General features: G+C 38.8%; 1 protein-coding gene across 1 annotated transcript; it reads left to right on the top strand.

Moving 5' to 3' along the window:
* The first annotated feature begins 4,143 nt into the window (after positions 1-4,143).
* LOC103440360 (polyadenylate-binding protein RBP47B') lies at positions 4,144-10,003 on the top strand. Its single transcript, XM_008379031.4, has 8 exons — positions 4,144-4,729; positions 7,187-7,670; positions 7,850-7,929; positions 8,020-8,150; positions 8,458-8,554; positions 8,712-8,870; positions 9,081-9,181; positions 9,612-10,003. The coding sequence occupies exons 1-8, from the start codon at positions 4,577-4,579 to the stop codon at positions 9,700-9,702; spliced, it is 1,296 nt and encodes a 431-aa protein (XP_008377253.1). The 5' UTR covers positions 4,144-4,576; the 3' UTR covers positions 9,703-10,003.
* The last annotated feature ends 6,218 nt before the right edge of the window (positions 10,004-16,221 follow it).

Here is a 16,221-nt window from a genome sequence, read left to right as displayed (position 1 = left end):
ATCATGGATGACACTACGCAGAATGTTCAGGTGATTAAGTCTAACCTGAAAGCAGTCCAGCATCGACAGAAGAGTCTAGCAGACAGAAATGCCACCGACCTGGTGTATAATGTAGGTGATTGGGTATTTCTGAAGCTATCACCATGGAGAAGTGTAGTACGGTTTGGGAAAAAAGGCAAGCTAAGTCCTAGGTACATCGGACCGTACCTGATCACCGAGCGAGTCGGTGAAGTTGCTTAGAAGCTTGAATTGCCTCCAAAGTTGTCTAAAGTGCACGATGTTTTTCATGTTTCCATGCTTCGTCATTATGTTTCTGATCCGTCACATGTGATACCTCCTTAACCTTCAGAAATTAATCCAAATTTGACTTATGATGAGGAGCCAGTGACGATATTGGATTGGAAAGATAAGGTGCTGAGGAACAAGACCGTACGTTTAGTGAAAGTTTTATGGAGGAATCACTCAGTGGAGGAAGTAACTTGGGAGATAGATGACTAGATGAAAGATATCTATCCAAGGTTGTTTTATGATTATTAGTGGATTGTATTTATTGTGTGAATTTCGAGGGCAAAATTCTCTTAAGGGGGTAGGTTGTGACAGCTCATCCCAAAAGATATTCCTTGATTATGTGAAATGTGTTGAGAGCTCATAAACCTGCACCCCAGTGTTAGTGCTCCCGCCCAGAGTTAAGGCACAGTCATTCACGTGATGTTCACCTCCCGCACCACATGCTCACCTTAGATCCAAGTTAGGTACACAGGCTTGTCTTACATACCACTTTAAGTGGTTCCGACTCGTAAGTGACCCGCGATCATTCACATAACTTTCACGTGATCGTAGCACTAGAGCATATTTATTTTACACCTAGTCTTGTCATACAAACCACTTTAGGTGGGTCTTACTCGTGTGCAGGATTTGATATGATTGAGATTGGTTATGAGCTGTAGACTTAGCCGTGCAGGTCATGTTAGGTGGATCCGACTGATATGATATCTGGCATTGATATATTTGAATTGGATTACTTATAACATTTCATTGAGATACTTTGGCATGATATATTTCTATGGATTTTCATCCTGAGCATGATTTATGACATAGAATACATTAATTTCTGGGAAATTATACAGGTTTTAAGGCGAGGGGTTAGAACTTTTGAGAAATGAAATGATTTTGAAAAGTATTGTTTTTGCCCACTCACACTTTTTGTTTTGCGCCCCTCCTGGCTTTAGGTAGGAGTGCTTTGGTGGTTCGCGGGGATTTCGACGGTGGTTCTGACAGAGCATCACAAATGTAGGATCACCTTTGGGTGTTATATATCTAGTACTTGTCTAGTCAGACTGCACTTAGGCTATTTATGCTCTGATGGTGTATTTCACACTTAATCTCGCACTAGCACCTTTTCTTAGCTAGTATTGCTGGTAGCTTGGTTTTTAGTTATTCGTAATTCCTTATATCATTATTGCTTCCGCACTGTGCACATGGTTACGTCACTCTCACGTGATGGCCAACACGCTCTGATTTAGGTCGGGGTGTGTCATGCACAATGAAGTAATTTGTTGCTTTTAATATTATGCGATGAAGTAAATTGTTGCGCAAGGTTTAGAAAAAAAAATTTAGTTTATTTATTTTTAGGCTTATTAGTCTAAATGCCCCCTCAAACTACCATTGAGTCTCAGTTTACCCTCTGAAACTAGTTTTGTCTACTTTGCCCCCTGAAAATGACATTTTCAACTTTTTTGTCTCACTTTACCCACTTATGTTAATGGACTGTTAAATTTAAAGGGTATTTAGACATTTTAGTTTTTTCACATTTATTTACCTCTAGCATACACACTAAACAAGTCTTAGTTTTATTTTTGACAACTCTAATTCAAACGCATAAAATTTGGGTATTTTGTTAAAATAAATGATTCAATCAATAGAAAAAATCTGAGCAACAAAATCATTGTATCAACCAAAATAATGGTTACATTTGTTTGTAGAGTCATTTCAGTTACAAGACATCTATGTATTGGCTTGAAAATTTGCAATTGAAAAATATTCATACAACAAAATCATTATACCATTAAGCTATCCTACCCAAAATACTTCCCAAACAAAAAAAATATTTGAAGCAAATGTGCATAGTTTGAATGAGCTCATCATGCCTAGTGGAATCAGTGCTCAACAATGTGAAATTTTTTGTTTCAAACCATGCACCTTTGCTGTAAATGATTTTTTAGGTTTGAGAAGTATTTTGGATAGGATTGCTTAATGGTATAATGATTTTGTTGTAACAAATATTTTTCAATTGCAAAGTTTCGACTCTACGAACAAATGTAAACCTTATTTTGGTTGATACAATAATTTTATTGCTCAGAATTTTTCTATTGATTGAATAATTTATTTTTAAAAATGCCCAAAAATTATGTTTTTGAATTAGAGTTGTCAAAAATAAAATTGAAACTTGTTTAATGTGTAGGCTAGAGGTAAATAAATGTGTAAAAACTAAAATGTCTAAAATACCCTTACATTTAACAGTCCATTAACAGAAGTATGTAAAGTGAGAAAAAAGAAATGAAAATGTCAATTTCAGGGGGCAAAGTGAGACAAAACCAATTTCTAGAGGTAAACTAAGACTCAATGACAGTTTCCGGGGGCATTTTGATTAATAAGCCTTTTTTTAAAGGGTGGTTTATGGTGGTGCAGAGAGACAAAGAGTATGAAAATGTAACAAAATTTGGATCGGATTGAAGCACCTAGGCCTCAACCCTTCATCCTATAGCACTCCCTCACAAATCCTCAATGTAAAACCCTGGCTTCCCCAAAAAGGTAGAGTAATTTGGGAAAAACAGTACAAACCCACAATAGTGGCGTCAACGCCATTGGATCTGAACAAATTACGTCTAGGACGTCGATCAGGAGGTCCAGATCGAACACCCAAACCCACCAATGATGCCATATCCTCCCATTCTCACTCTTCCATTCTTTGTCGCTACTTTTTCTGACGTCGGAGCCGGAACTGCTCCTGACAGCGTTATTCTTCCATCTTCGGTTTCGTTTGTGATGGGGTTTTGGGGTTCAGAGGATTTGATAAGGGTTGGGAAATTTAGTATGAGGGTAAGGGTGAGGGTGAGGGTGAGGGTGAGGGTGAAGAGGACGAATCTGGAGGTGGGTCTAGACATGGTTTTGGGGGATTTTACAGAGGGAAGTGGTGTTCTTGTGGATCTTGAGTGAGTGAGATGAGATCTATGAGGAAAGAAGAGGAGGATGTGCGGGGGAAGAGGAAGGGAGAAGACAAAAGAATATATTTTTTAATTGTTTAATATTCACATCGACCTATATTGACACGTGTCATCCAGTCATTGTTCACATGGATATCACGTCATAGGTTAACGGCTGTTTTAACAGATAACTTAACAAATGTATTATCGCTAAGTGACTTACTTAATAACTTCTCTCACCTGTCACTGAGTATTATCACTAAAGGTGGTTTGGGTCGGGAACTAGAACCAAAACCTCCAACTTGAGTCTCAAACCAAAATATTTCGGGTCGCGATTTTATATCCTGAAACCGAACCAAACACTTGGGTTCCCAAAATTCAGGATGCTCGAAATTTTTTCAGGATTTCAGGTCACTTCGAGATTGGGCCTTGACCTGCAACCTAAACCTTGAAACCCTCCCAATGACCTGCAACCTTTAAAACCAACCTGCAACCCTAAACCTAATTCGAAACCCACCCAACCCGAAACCCTATCAAATCCAGAAATCAACATGCAATTTGACTGCAAACGAAAACAACAAAAACCCACCCAAAATCGGAAACCCTTACCTAGATTTTGGGACTCGATTCATGTTGGATTCATGTCGGAAAAGGTGTGCTTCTTCTCTATGTGTGTCGGAGAAGGTGTGCTTGCTCTGGTCGGATTTGCGTTAAAGAAGGTGGATGGAGGAGCGGCATTGGGATTTGAGAGAGATAAGGTTAGGCACTTAGGTTTCAGTTTGAATGGAAGATGGATTCGAGAGTGAGAGAGGTATGAAGCAATAGGATTACAATGGACGATTGAGATTGAATCTTAACATCCAAGTAATTTGTAATTATAAAGTAAATAAAAAATAAAAAAATAAATATATATATATAATATTTGGTTCGGTTTGAGATTACTGAACGATTACATAGATGAGCCCGAATCCCAAACTGAAACTTTCGGGATCAGTTCGGTTCTGCGTACTGAAGGTTTCGAGATTTTCAGTTCGGGCATTTTTTCGGTCTAATTTCGGGATGAGATCGGGACCTAAAGTGAGAGTGATGCTCATCCCTTTTAATAAGAGTTTAAATTTTGAAATTTATTTCTTAAATGAATTAAAGCAAACTAATTCAAACGGAAATCAATGATCACCACCCACGGTTGAACAAAGTGCAAAAACGGAGTGTATTTAGTCGGGGTAACAGAACGCTGTCGTAACAGTTGTTATCCCTGAGTGTTGCTGGGTCCGTCTTTGTTCCCGTTGCCGGCAGAAAAGCAGTTGTTCCAAGTTAGCATAGTTTCAGAAACTAAGAAAAATGATGAGCGCTCAGCTCAGCCGCTGAGTAGTATGATGGCAGCGGCTCGTACGACGTTGTCTCAGGGGTACCAGCATCATAATCAGCCAACTTCAGTGGAGGAGGTCAGAACCCTCTGGATTGGCGATTTACAGTATTGGGTCGATGAAAACTACCTCAATACCTGCTTTGCTCACACCGGAGAAGTCTCTCTCTCTCTCTCTCTCTCTTCATTTGTATACTATCTGTTAGGGTTTTACGGGAAATTTTGAGTTTAGTAACTTGGAATAAAAAGGGTATTTCCCTCTTGATTTTGCTTTTTGCTTACTGCATTGTGTCGTTCTGGGTTGCCTGGAATTGCTTTCTTCTAGGGATGAATATTTACGTGTTACAATGAGTCAATGACAGACTGAACTGATGTAGGACAAATCTTTGATTGAAAAATTGTTTGCTTTGGTTATTGATAAAGCATGAATTTTGTGAATACGTATTTCGGGCTAATTTATAGGTATATGGTGGGTAGGGCATTGAGCAGCCTACAAGAAACGGAAATTTATCGTCTTTGGAGCTGAATATTGTTGTTTTGTTAGCCCAAGTGATGAGGGTGGGTGGGACATGGGTTTGGATTAGGCTGGGTGAAGGGTTTGATTCCCTTCCGTTGTAACTCAAACAAGGGGAAAAGAAACTACTGTGTAACTGGACATTTTTTTAGTGAGGATGACGATATGTTGGATGTTGTCACTTTGTAATTGGAGTCCTGTGACCTCTAGAGGATTAATAGTCCATTTTTTGTAAGGGCCAATTGAAATTGCCAGTATGATTTCCACTGTTCTATTCAGTTTACTAGATTATATTTGTGGTTATTTCTAGAAGAGTTAAGAAAGCAAGGCCGCTCTTCTGATATTTAACTTGTTGGCCCGTTGGTGGTTCATTAACTCTCTGGGATATGAAATGGAAGGTAGTCTTCTGCCATTCCATAATCCCTGGTGAATGTGAAATTATATTCCTAATTCATGATACCAAGAGAAATTGCCTTCTATGCTAGCTGGCATCTTCTTTATTGTTTACTTTCTGGAACCTAGATCAATCTTTGCTCTGTGTTTGGACTCAATGATATAAGAAACTTTGATTTGAAATACTGTGTGAAATATGACTTGGACTAGCGAGTGGGAGAAATGCCAATATTCAAATTCATAGACTTCATTTACGTTTACTTGCACTAAACTTCAGTTGGGAAGATATTTCGAATGTTGATTCATCTTTCCAATCTGTGGTTCTTTACTGTATCAGTTATGTATGAATTTTATAATAAAAAATGAGTAAAAATGAATAGGCAACTCATCTACACCCTTTATCGAGCCCCTTCAAGCAATTTGAAAGGCCAAGGTACCTCCCTAGGTATGGCTGTTCACTTGTGATCTGGTTAAGAGGAATCAGCCTTACTAGTATCTCTTACCACACTGGTGTGTGATCTGCAAAAGTGCTGCTGAGAGCTCTGATCACTTCTTGATTTTTTGTCCTATTGCTTTGATCCTTTGATCTTGTGGATGTTTAGGGAAGCCAGAAGCCCATTCGAGCTGCTTTTTGTACTGTGAGAGGTATAATCTCTCTAGTGTTAGGAGATGCGGGGTCACAGTACTCTTTTGTGTGGTGGGGATGGAGAGGAGTAGAAGGATGTTTGAGTGAGCAAGGGAGGAGAAGGCTGGATCTTCATGGGATAGACTTCGTTGTTGGGCTTCCCCTCGACCGGTGGTCCTCAGGGTTCATAATCTACAGATAGTTATTTTCAGTGCTGTACACTAGTTTTTTTATGTTCGTCTGCTCCTATGCATCTCTATTGTGTAGCTAAGCTTTGCGATTTGACATAATTACTGATTACTGTTCTTGTTTCCTTTCACTTTCTCATGCATTTCTTGGAACATTCATTTAGGAGGAACTTGACATAGAGAGTTTCAAAATTGTCTGGTCTACTTGTGGCTTAGTTAATATTTGAATGATCCCAGGATGGACTGAAAATTTTAGCTTATTCATGAAGTCTTTCCTTGCACCCTTTTCATTCTTTGTTCCAGTTAATCCCATTCCAGAGCCATATAAATTGATTTTGAAATACTGATGTACCAACTAAAGTACATATTGTTTTGTGGTTTGTAGTCGCCAAATAGACGATGAACTTCTTTAATTTGCATGTTGGTGCATCCTATGCGAAGTAATGTAGAGAGTGCTGATCATATTTTTTGGCTTACTACCAAGTCTGGATTAGGTTACTGAAAGTACTTGAATGAAGTGGGTTTGGGCAAGAATTTTTTTTTGCTGGTTGAGGTTTATTTGAGAGTTGGGACAAATAAGAGGGTGATACCCTTTTGCGGTGTTCGTTTTTGGATTCTGCTTAAATTTGTTTGGATGAAATAATAGTCTTTGATGATAAGGTGATGGCAGTGGATATTGTTTTTGAAAGATTTAAGTTTTGCAGCTTCTACATTTCATCCATCTTTGGCTGTATTTCTTATTTATATGGTTTAATTTAAGTTTGTGTCCCTGACTCCCATCCACAAAAAAGAAAAAGCAAGCTTGATAGGTGGCTTAAGTAAACTAATTATGCAATTCTATAGCAGTCTGCTGAAAGGAGATGCTATTACTTACTTTTATATGATTACTTTATGCAGGTGATTTCAATAAAGATAATACGTAATAAAATTACTGGCCAGCCGGAGGGTTATGGGTTTGTAGAATTTGTTTCTCATGCCGCAGCGGAAAGGGTGCTGCATGCTTACAATGGGACACAAATGCCTGGAACTGAACAAACTTTTAGGTTAAACTGGGCTTCCTTTGGTATTGGGGAAAGACGTCCTGATGCTGCGCCTGAGCACTCTATTTTCGTAGGCGATTTAGCCCCTGATGTTACAGATTATACGTTGCAAGAAACCTTTCAAACTAATTATCCATCAGTTAGAGGTGCCAAGGTTGTGACTGATCCTAACACTGGACGCTCAAAGGGATATGGGTTTGTCAAGTTTGCTGATGAGACTGAAAGGAACCGAGCTATGTCAGAAATGAATGGTCAGTATTGCTCAAGTAGACCAATGCGCATCAGTGCAGCAACACCGAAGAAAACCACCGGTTTTCAGCAACAATATGCTACTGCAAAAGGTAAGGGCATTTCATATATCGATATAGAAATAAATTCAAGTTGTGGACAGAAGGATGTGCTCCTACTTGGCTTCATGTATTAAGTTTATGTAGTATTATTTCTATTGTCTCCACAATGCTCTCTTGAAAATGTCAAGTTAACCTGATCCTATGCACTTACCTGTGGATTTTTCTGGCAGTGGTATATCCTGTTCCAGCATACACTACACCAGCAGTTCCAGTACTTCCAACAGCAGATTATGACATAAACAACACTACAGTATGTCTGATGTGCTTAACTGTATTACTTTATTTCGTTTTTGTGTCTAATTTATTATTCTTATGATCTACACGGTTATGTTCAATGCAGATTTTTGTTGGTAACTTGGATCCTAATGTGACGGAGGATGAACTCAAGCAAACTTTTATGCAGTTTGGAGAGATTTTCTATGTCAAGATTCCTGTGGGGAAAGGATGTGGTTTTGTACAGTTTGGGACAAGGTTCGTTTAGCATTTTAGCCTTCACTTGATTGTTCCATTTTCTTTATTTTATTTTTATCAAAAAAATGGTTCGCCATCCATCTTGGTCCCTCCTACCGATTTCCAAATACATAGCTGATTAGAGTTAGAATGTTGGCTTATTTATGTTAGCCCCTGTCACGTGTCTCCTTTTGCTTGAACGAAGGGCGTTGCATGAAGGAAAGAGGCAAGAAAATGTTTGCAATGTTTTTCTCAGGCCTTTCAACTTCCCCAAGAAAGACAAAATGTTACTTTTGGTTGTTTATTGGTTTCACTTCTGTCCATACAGGGCATCGGCTGAAGAAGCTATCCAAAGGATGCAGGGAAAGATGATTGGTCAACAAGTAGTCCGTATTTCTTGGGGCAGAAGCCCAACAGTGAAACAGGTGATTACTTTTTTGGATGAGAGTGTTGTTCTCTATATATTTCTTCTTTCCTTGATGTACGATGCATGAAAGAGAACTCGAGTTTGTTACATCTTCTCACGGATGCATAAAAAACAATCTACAGTCAAGTATAGCCTGAAAAACTGTCATATCGTAGGATGTACCTGGTAGCTGGGGTCAGCAAGTAGATCCAAACCAATGGGCTGCATATTATGGTTACGGACAAGGCTACGATGCCTATGCTTACGGGGCTACTCCTGATCCATCATTATATGCATACGGTGCATATGCTGGCTATGGCCAATATCCTCAACAGGCAAGTCTATGATTTCAGTTTCACATGTATCCTGATTGTTGCTATTGTTGGGTCAAAGAACTTTCAACCTTTAGTCTTCCATATTGTTCGGTTAGCTAGCTGGTACTAGAGTACTTCATCTACAACTTGACAAGGAATTGACGTGATAGTTTAACGATTGCAACTTCTTTGCTTTTCTTTGAGTATATTTTTGGATTTTTCTGTTTTCAGGTTGAAGGAGTTCAAGATGTTGCAACTGTGGGAGGTACTATCCTGTCTGTTGAACAGAGAGAAGAGTTGGATGATCCCTTGGTGACACCAGATGTTGATAAGTACATCTTCTCACCTTTTTTGTTAATGCAACATCTTTTAACTGAATTATATTTAGTAAAATTAAAGTTGAACGAGTTAATATATAAACTTATATCTTGTCGGTTTGTATCTTTTAACCATGCGATAAGGTCAATGTATCAACTATCAACCATTGCGGAAATATTCATAAACTGTTAAAAAATGGCCTCACATGACATACATAGTTATGGTTGAAAGCATTGGCATTTTTATTTTGTATTACATTACTCGCATTAATAGTTCTTCCAAGGCAAGATAGAACAGAACAAATACTCCCTATTTTCAAAGATCGTTGTTGCGAGTTGTAATATTAGATTCTCTCGACACCATTGGTGTACGGAGGAAATCATCATACTATGTAGTATAAATAACTGTGTATTGACTTGTTTGCTTCTCTTCGTTGATTGCTAGGTTAAATGCAGCTTACCTCGGCTACCACGAAAGGGCCATTTTGTGCCGGCCCTTGTGGTTGAGAACATCGTCATTTACGCAGCAAGCTTAGTCATGGTTAGCATAGTGTTTATACAGATCGCCCTTATAAACACCGGAGTGAAACTGAGGGCAGGAAGAGTACAGCGGTACACTGCACTTTGATCTAGTTCCGTAGGATCTAATCATAGGCTGTCGATATGAAATTGTGTTGAAGTTTGAGGCCCGGTGGCTATGTCAATACGGGACCCTTTTTTGAGTTAAGTTTGGGACCCTTATTTTTCGCATTAAGATTTTTGAGTTATCAAACATTATTTATTGCATCCATCCTCATGAGCTAGGATGGTTGCTAAGTTTAAAACAGTATTAAGACAGTGTTGTTGTTGTTGTTTTTTGTTTGCTTGTTTGTTTTTTCTTTTTTTTTTCTTTTTTTTATTTATTTTTATTATTAATTTTTTTTATAGTTTGAGGAAAAGGGATTAGTTTTGAGTGGTTACTTTTTTTGTACAAGTATGGAAAATTTGATCCCCAAAATAATAATATGGGGTGGAGGGTGGTTTGAACTCGGATGCAAAGGGCTGACACAACCGCTCTAGTCAACGTAACCAATTCCATGTGAAAATAATGAACCTTATGTATCATAGTAAATTGTCGATTTTCCTTTCTGAACTTTCATTAAACTTCTGATTCTCCCTCTAACTTTTCAATTGGAAAATTAAGGACCTCAACTAAATTTTTTGGTCAATTTCCCCTGTTGCTAGTTTTTCATTCATTTCATCCAAATTTTTGTTAAATGGAAGCATATGTACAACATCTTAGGGTAGTTTGGTTGCTTTGTTCTTTAAAATAATTGAAAACCCTAGATTTCTAGATTGTCAACCTATGACAATCTATGTGATTCTATAATTTTTTTTGTGTCTGAAGTCTAGCGAAGTGACACTTTTGTCCTCAAAGGAGTCATAGTATGCACGTGATAAGAGTTAACGTTAATTTGGATGAAATCTATGGAAAATTAACGCGCGTGCCGGGGGGGGGGGGAATTGGCCAAAAAAGTTAGATTAAGTCCTTGATTTTCCAATTAAAAAGTTTAGAGGGAAATCAAAGGGGAAAATCGGTAGTTTACTCATTATCAAATAAAAGACCTTTCAAAATTTGAAAGAAAAAACCACTGCCAACACTATTAAAAAATGTTTTTTGATATTTGGTCGATGTTGTTTTTAATATTTGATTGCTATATGGCGACACTTAATTAATATATCGTTGATAGTTGGCCAATATGTTGTTGATATTTAATTATGATCCGTTAAATAATTTTGATTTTTGATAAATCGCTATATTGTCGATATTTGATCATGACCGGCTAAACAATTGAGAATTGATTTTGATCATTTTAGTCGATATATAGCATTGATATTTGATTATGACCAGTTAAACAATTGAGATTTAATTTCACTCAGTACGGCGGTCTAGTGATATTCCTCCTCATATTGAAGTAAGAGCTAAAAAAAAACTCTATCACAGAGGAAATGGGCCAAGTAGAAGTAGAGGTAGTTGGGCCATCTGTGAGCAATCCTATTATCGTATCAGATTTCCCTCCATAGCAATTTTCCTGCCATTTTCCCCCCTAAATTCACTATCTCTGTCCGTCTCGAATGTTTTCTTCACTAATTACATTGCCATCGTTTCTGCACGCTCGGAGTCGGAGCAGCCATGGCAGAGACTCCGAAGAGGATCCTGCAGTCCCCCCAAGAAATCCAAGCGTTCCAACTCTAAGCCACTGCCGTCTCTCACTCCCGTAACTCCTCTAACCCCGACTCCTCATTGGTCAGGTCGCCAAGCCTCGCTGCAGGCCGGTTCCGCCACTCCCCAGAAACTTTTTGAAGATTCGCCAATGAAAAACGCGACAACTCAACACGAATTGCGAAATGATTCAGGCAAAACACGAACAAAGGGGGGAAATGTGGGAATTTCATAAACCCCAAGATCTGCTGAGAATGGCAAGAAGTTGAACGCTAAAGAGGAGGGAGATTTGACTGAGATTAAAAATGCAATCTCTCTGGTGACTCCAGGGCAGTCGGAGACTAAGAAGAGGAAAATGGAGTAGAAAAGCATGGTGACTACGCGATCTAGGGCCTCGAAAAATGTCACTTTTGAGGAGAACAAGAGCGTTAAATCAGTGCCAAAACAACGGGTTAATTACAAGAAGGTTGTGTATGATGGGAGTGAGTTTGAGATGAGCGATAATTTTAGAAACTAAAGGCTATACTTTCATTCAATGTAATGAATAATTACAACAGAGTTTGTTATATATAGTATTGGGTATTCTAACATATTACACTTGTACCCTTAACCAAACTAACCATTTACAAAACAGTATAACAAATTATAAGCAATTGTTATCAACACTTTGATGACTCAATTTTAGCTTCTTTACACCCCTCAAGCTGAACTTGGAAGCATCAAAAGGATTAAGAGGAAGCTTGGATTGAAGATATAAGAATCTCTGCCGAGACAGGGACTTTGTATGAATATCAGCCAATTGATCTTGACTACAAACATATTGAATCTTGATAAGTTGAGCAAGAACCAGTTCACGGATGTAATGGTAGTCAATTTCAATATGTTTAGTTCGGGCATGGAATATGAGGTAGGAGGGTTTAGGGTTTAAGGGAAGGTACACCAGAGATGAGGAATCTGAGGTAGAGGAAGTCCAATATCTCAAAAAACTTTACAAATCCATGTTATTTCTACAGAGGTATGAGCTAACGACCGGTACTCGGCTTCAGGAGAGAATCGTGCAACTGTGGACTGTTTCTTGGCACTTCAATTAATCAAATTAGAACCAAGGAAGACACAATAGCCACTGGTGGACCTTCTGTCAAAGGTACACCCTGCCCAATCAGCATCAGAATAAGCAGTAAGAGTCAAAGGTCCTGGTTTGAACCATAAGCCATGTGTGAGAGTACCTTTCAAAAATCTGAGGATACTTTTTGAAAATGGGAGTCCCGTGGAGCATGCATAAATTGACATACTTGATTAACGACAAACAATATGTCTGGTCGTGTCCAGGTAAGATATTGCAATGCACCAACTAAGAATCGATACTTTGTAGGGTTGGACAAAAGATAACCTGTATGATCAAGCTTTGACGTGCCTAAAGGAGTGGAACATGGTTTGGCTCCATCCATCTTAGTTTTCTGAAGAAGATCAAGTAAATATTTGCCTTGATGTAAAAAGATACCTTCAGACGACCTGTGCACCTCAAGGCCCAAAAAATAGTGCAAAGAACCTAAATCTTTGACTGGAAATACATTGCTCAGTTTATTGATGAAATGTTGACAGAGAGTAGCATTAAGTCTTGTAACTAGAATACCATCAACATATACAAGGATGATAACCATGGTTGGAGTGTGTAAGACAAAGAGAGAGGCATCTGAAGATGATTGCTGAAAGCCAAAGGATCGCAACACTTGAAATAATTTGTCAAACCAAGCCCTTGGAGCCTGTTTAAGGCCATAGAGAAACTTTTTAAACTTGCACACATGATTAGGAAAAGAGGAATCACTAAACCCAGGAGGCTACTGCATAAAAACATCTTCTTGTAAATCCCCATGCAAGAATGCATTACTAATATCTAACCAGCTTAAAAACTAGTGAAACTGAGCAGCAAGAGACAAGAGAATGCGAATTGTGATAGGCTTAGCAACAGGGCTAAAAGTTTCCTTATAGTCAATGCCCTCTTGTTAATGAAACCCTTTGACAACAAGCCGAGCCTTATATCGATCTATAAAACCATCAGGATGTTTCTTGATCCGAAACACCCATTTACAACCAACAACATTGTGATGAGGAGATGAGGGTACAAGAACCCAAGTCCCTGTAGATTGCAGAGCATTAAACTCTTCCTACATGGCTGTTCTCTAGTGAGCATGCTTGGAAGCCTGCAAATAAGTAGAGGGAACAAAGTCGATGGAAGAGGGAAGATGATGCTTGGTGGCCGAGAAGGCTTTTGGTTTGAATATCCCTGCTTTTGACCGGGTAATCATAGGATGAATATTGTGCACAGTAGAAGAGATATGAGGGATCGAGATGGGAGTACTAGTGACATCAATAGAAGTAGCATGTGGAGTAATAGTGGCAGCATGGGTATCAACAGTCTCAGCATGTGAAGAAGTATCGATAATACTTTGGATGGGAGACAGTGAAGACAAGTCAACATTGATATCAGTATATGGGACAGGTGCAGCAGTAAGAGAAGACCTGGAAGAATAGGGAACAGTAAACTGCAAATCGAATGAAGATACTACAGTAGACCAAGAATCAATGGAGGACAGTGGTTGAGAGTGATGAAATGGAAAGGTAAATTCATCAAAAACAACATGACGAGATATATATACCCTCTGTGTCATTGGATCTAAGCACCTATATCCCTTATGTTGAAGACTGTAACCCAAGAATACACAGTACTTACTTTTGCTATCCAGTTTGGAAGTTGTATAAGGCTTAAGCCATGGAAAACAACTGCAACCAAATACTTTCAGTCGACTGTAATCAGGTTGAGTATGAAACAATAATTCCCAGGGTGATTGCATTAAACCAGAGATTAGAAGGCGATTAATCAAGTATATATCAGTGGAAAAAGCCTCTACCCAGAAAACATGAGGCACATTAGAAGCAACCAAGAAGGTTCGAACAATGTCAACAAGATGGCGATGTTTCCTTTCTGCATAACCATTCTGTTCAGGTGTGTATGGACAACTAAATTGGTGTATAATACCATAAGTTTTGAGAAAATGCTGGAGCGCAGAGCTAGTAAATTCACCCCTTGAATCAGAACGAAGTACCTTTATTTTATTGCCAAGAAGATTTTCTACATAACTCTTGAACTCAACAAATATAGAATACACTTCAGATTTTGTCTGTAAAGGAAAAAACCAACTGTATTTACTATAGTCATCCACAAGCAACATATAGTATCTATAACCACTCACAGACATAATGAACCCTAAAGATCACAATGTACAAGTTCTAAACATAAGAAGAAGTATAACTAATAGGACTAAAAGATTGCTTGTGACTTTTGGCAAGAGCACAGTTGGAACAAAAGAAATCCATTGAAGTTCTGCCTTGAAGAGCAAGCTTATTCTGGGAAAGAACACGCTTGAAAATTGAAGAAGAGGGATGGCCAAGTCGATTGTGCCAAATTGGAACAGGTGCTATGACACTTATTAAGGCAGTGGTTGAAGTAGCAGAGCTTGTAGGTGACAGAGATGAACATTGCAAGGGATAAAAACCATCATTAACCGGTCCCCGCAAAAGCGTCTTCCCCGTAAAACGATCATTTACAAAGGATCCATCAAAATTAAATGTCAAAGAACAGTAATTATCCTTGAGAAATTGATATGCAGAGAGTAAATTGTGCTTCATTTGGGAAACATGAAGAACATTTTGCAGTTTAAAAGTAGCAGAGGGAGTATGTAAAAAGGAAGAACCAATGTTGTTAATTGTCAAACCTTTACCATTACCAATGTAGACCTTGTCTTCATTGCGATAAGGAGTAGGAGATGAAATGTTAGAAATGTCATTTGTAATATGTGAAGTAGCACCCGAATCAATGAGCCAAGAAGGAGAGGGCTTGGATGAAAAATGTGCACACATAGCAGCAGGTTTGGCATGAGGGACTTTGCCAAAAATATCCAGATTCATTAGATCAAAACAGTCAATAGCCTCATAACTGGTTGATCCACAGATTTGACAATTAAGACCATGAGAGCCTTGAGAGTTGCTACAAAAACCTTGAGAATTGCCACGAAAATTATTGCCTTTGTAATTACCACGATGACCACGAGCAATGCCTCTATAGTTTCCACGATGATTGCTGCGGTAATGTCCACGAGAAGGCTGTGATTGAACAGCGAAGGCCTGGTGCAGTGGTGGTGTAGGCAAGATAGGAGGCTATAATTAAGCGGCAAAGGCATGATAAGGCTCTGTGGTGCTCGATGAGACATCTTTCTTCCTTCGAGACATTGACAGTTCTTTGGTGAGCAGTAAGCCATGTAATTCATCCAGAGTTGTGGTGGAGATGCAATGAAGAAGTGAGTCAGTAAAGGATTCGAACTCATCAGGTAAGCCATCCAGTGTAGCCACAATTAGGTCACGGTCAGTGACAGGAGCACCAGCCGCCATTAAAGCGTCAAAAATTTCCTTGATTTGTTGAAGATAATTAGAAATTGACTGTGAACCTTTCTGAATTGATTGGAGACGAGAGCGTAACTGATGAATGTGAGCATCAGAGACTCCTCCAAAGCGCTGCTCAAGTTTAAGCCATAAGTCTCGAGACAATGAGACATCGACTGTGAAAGGAATCACTTCTTCAGACAGAGTAGAATTCAACCAAATGAGAAGATTTTGATCTTTCTCATACCAAATCTCAAAAGTAGGATTGAGAGAGCGATCAGGAAGAAAAGGCGATGGATAGACTTCAGTACCATCAATGATGTTAGGAAGCTTATACTTGCGCAGAATTGGGGCAAATAAAGCACGCCATGAGAGGTAATTTGATCGTTTGAGTTTGATTGGTACCATACTGCCG

Source organism: Malus domestica, chromosome 11 (genome assembly GCF_042453785.1).
Source record: "Malus domestica chromosome 11, GDT2T_hap1".
In the NCBI taxonomy this organism is placed as follows: Eukaryota; Viridiplantae; Streptophyta; class Magnoliopsida; order Rosales; family Rosaceae; genus Malus; species Malus domestica.
The sequence above is the reverse complement of the archived record's forward strand: the minus strand, read 5'-3'. Positions and strand labels throughout refer to the sequence as shown.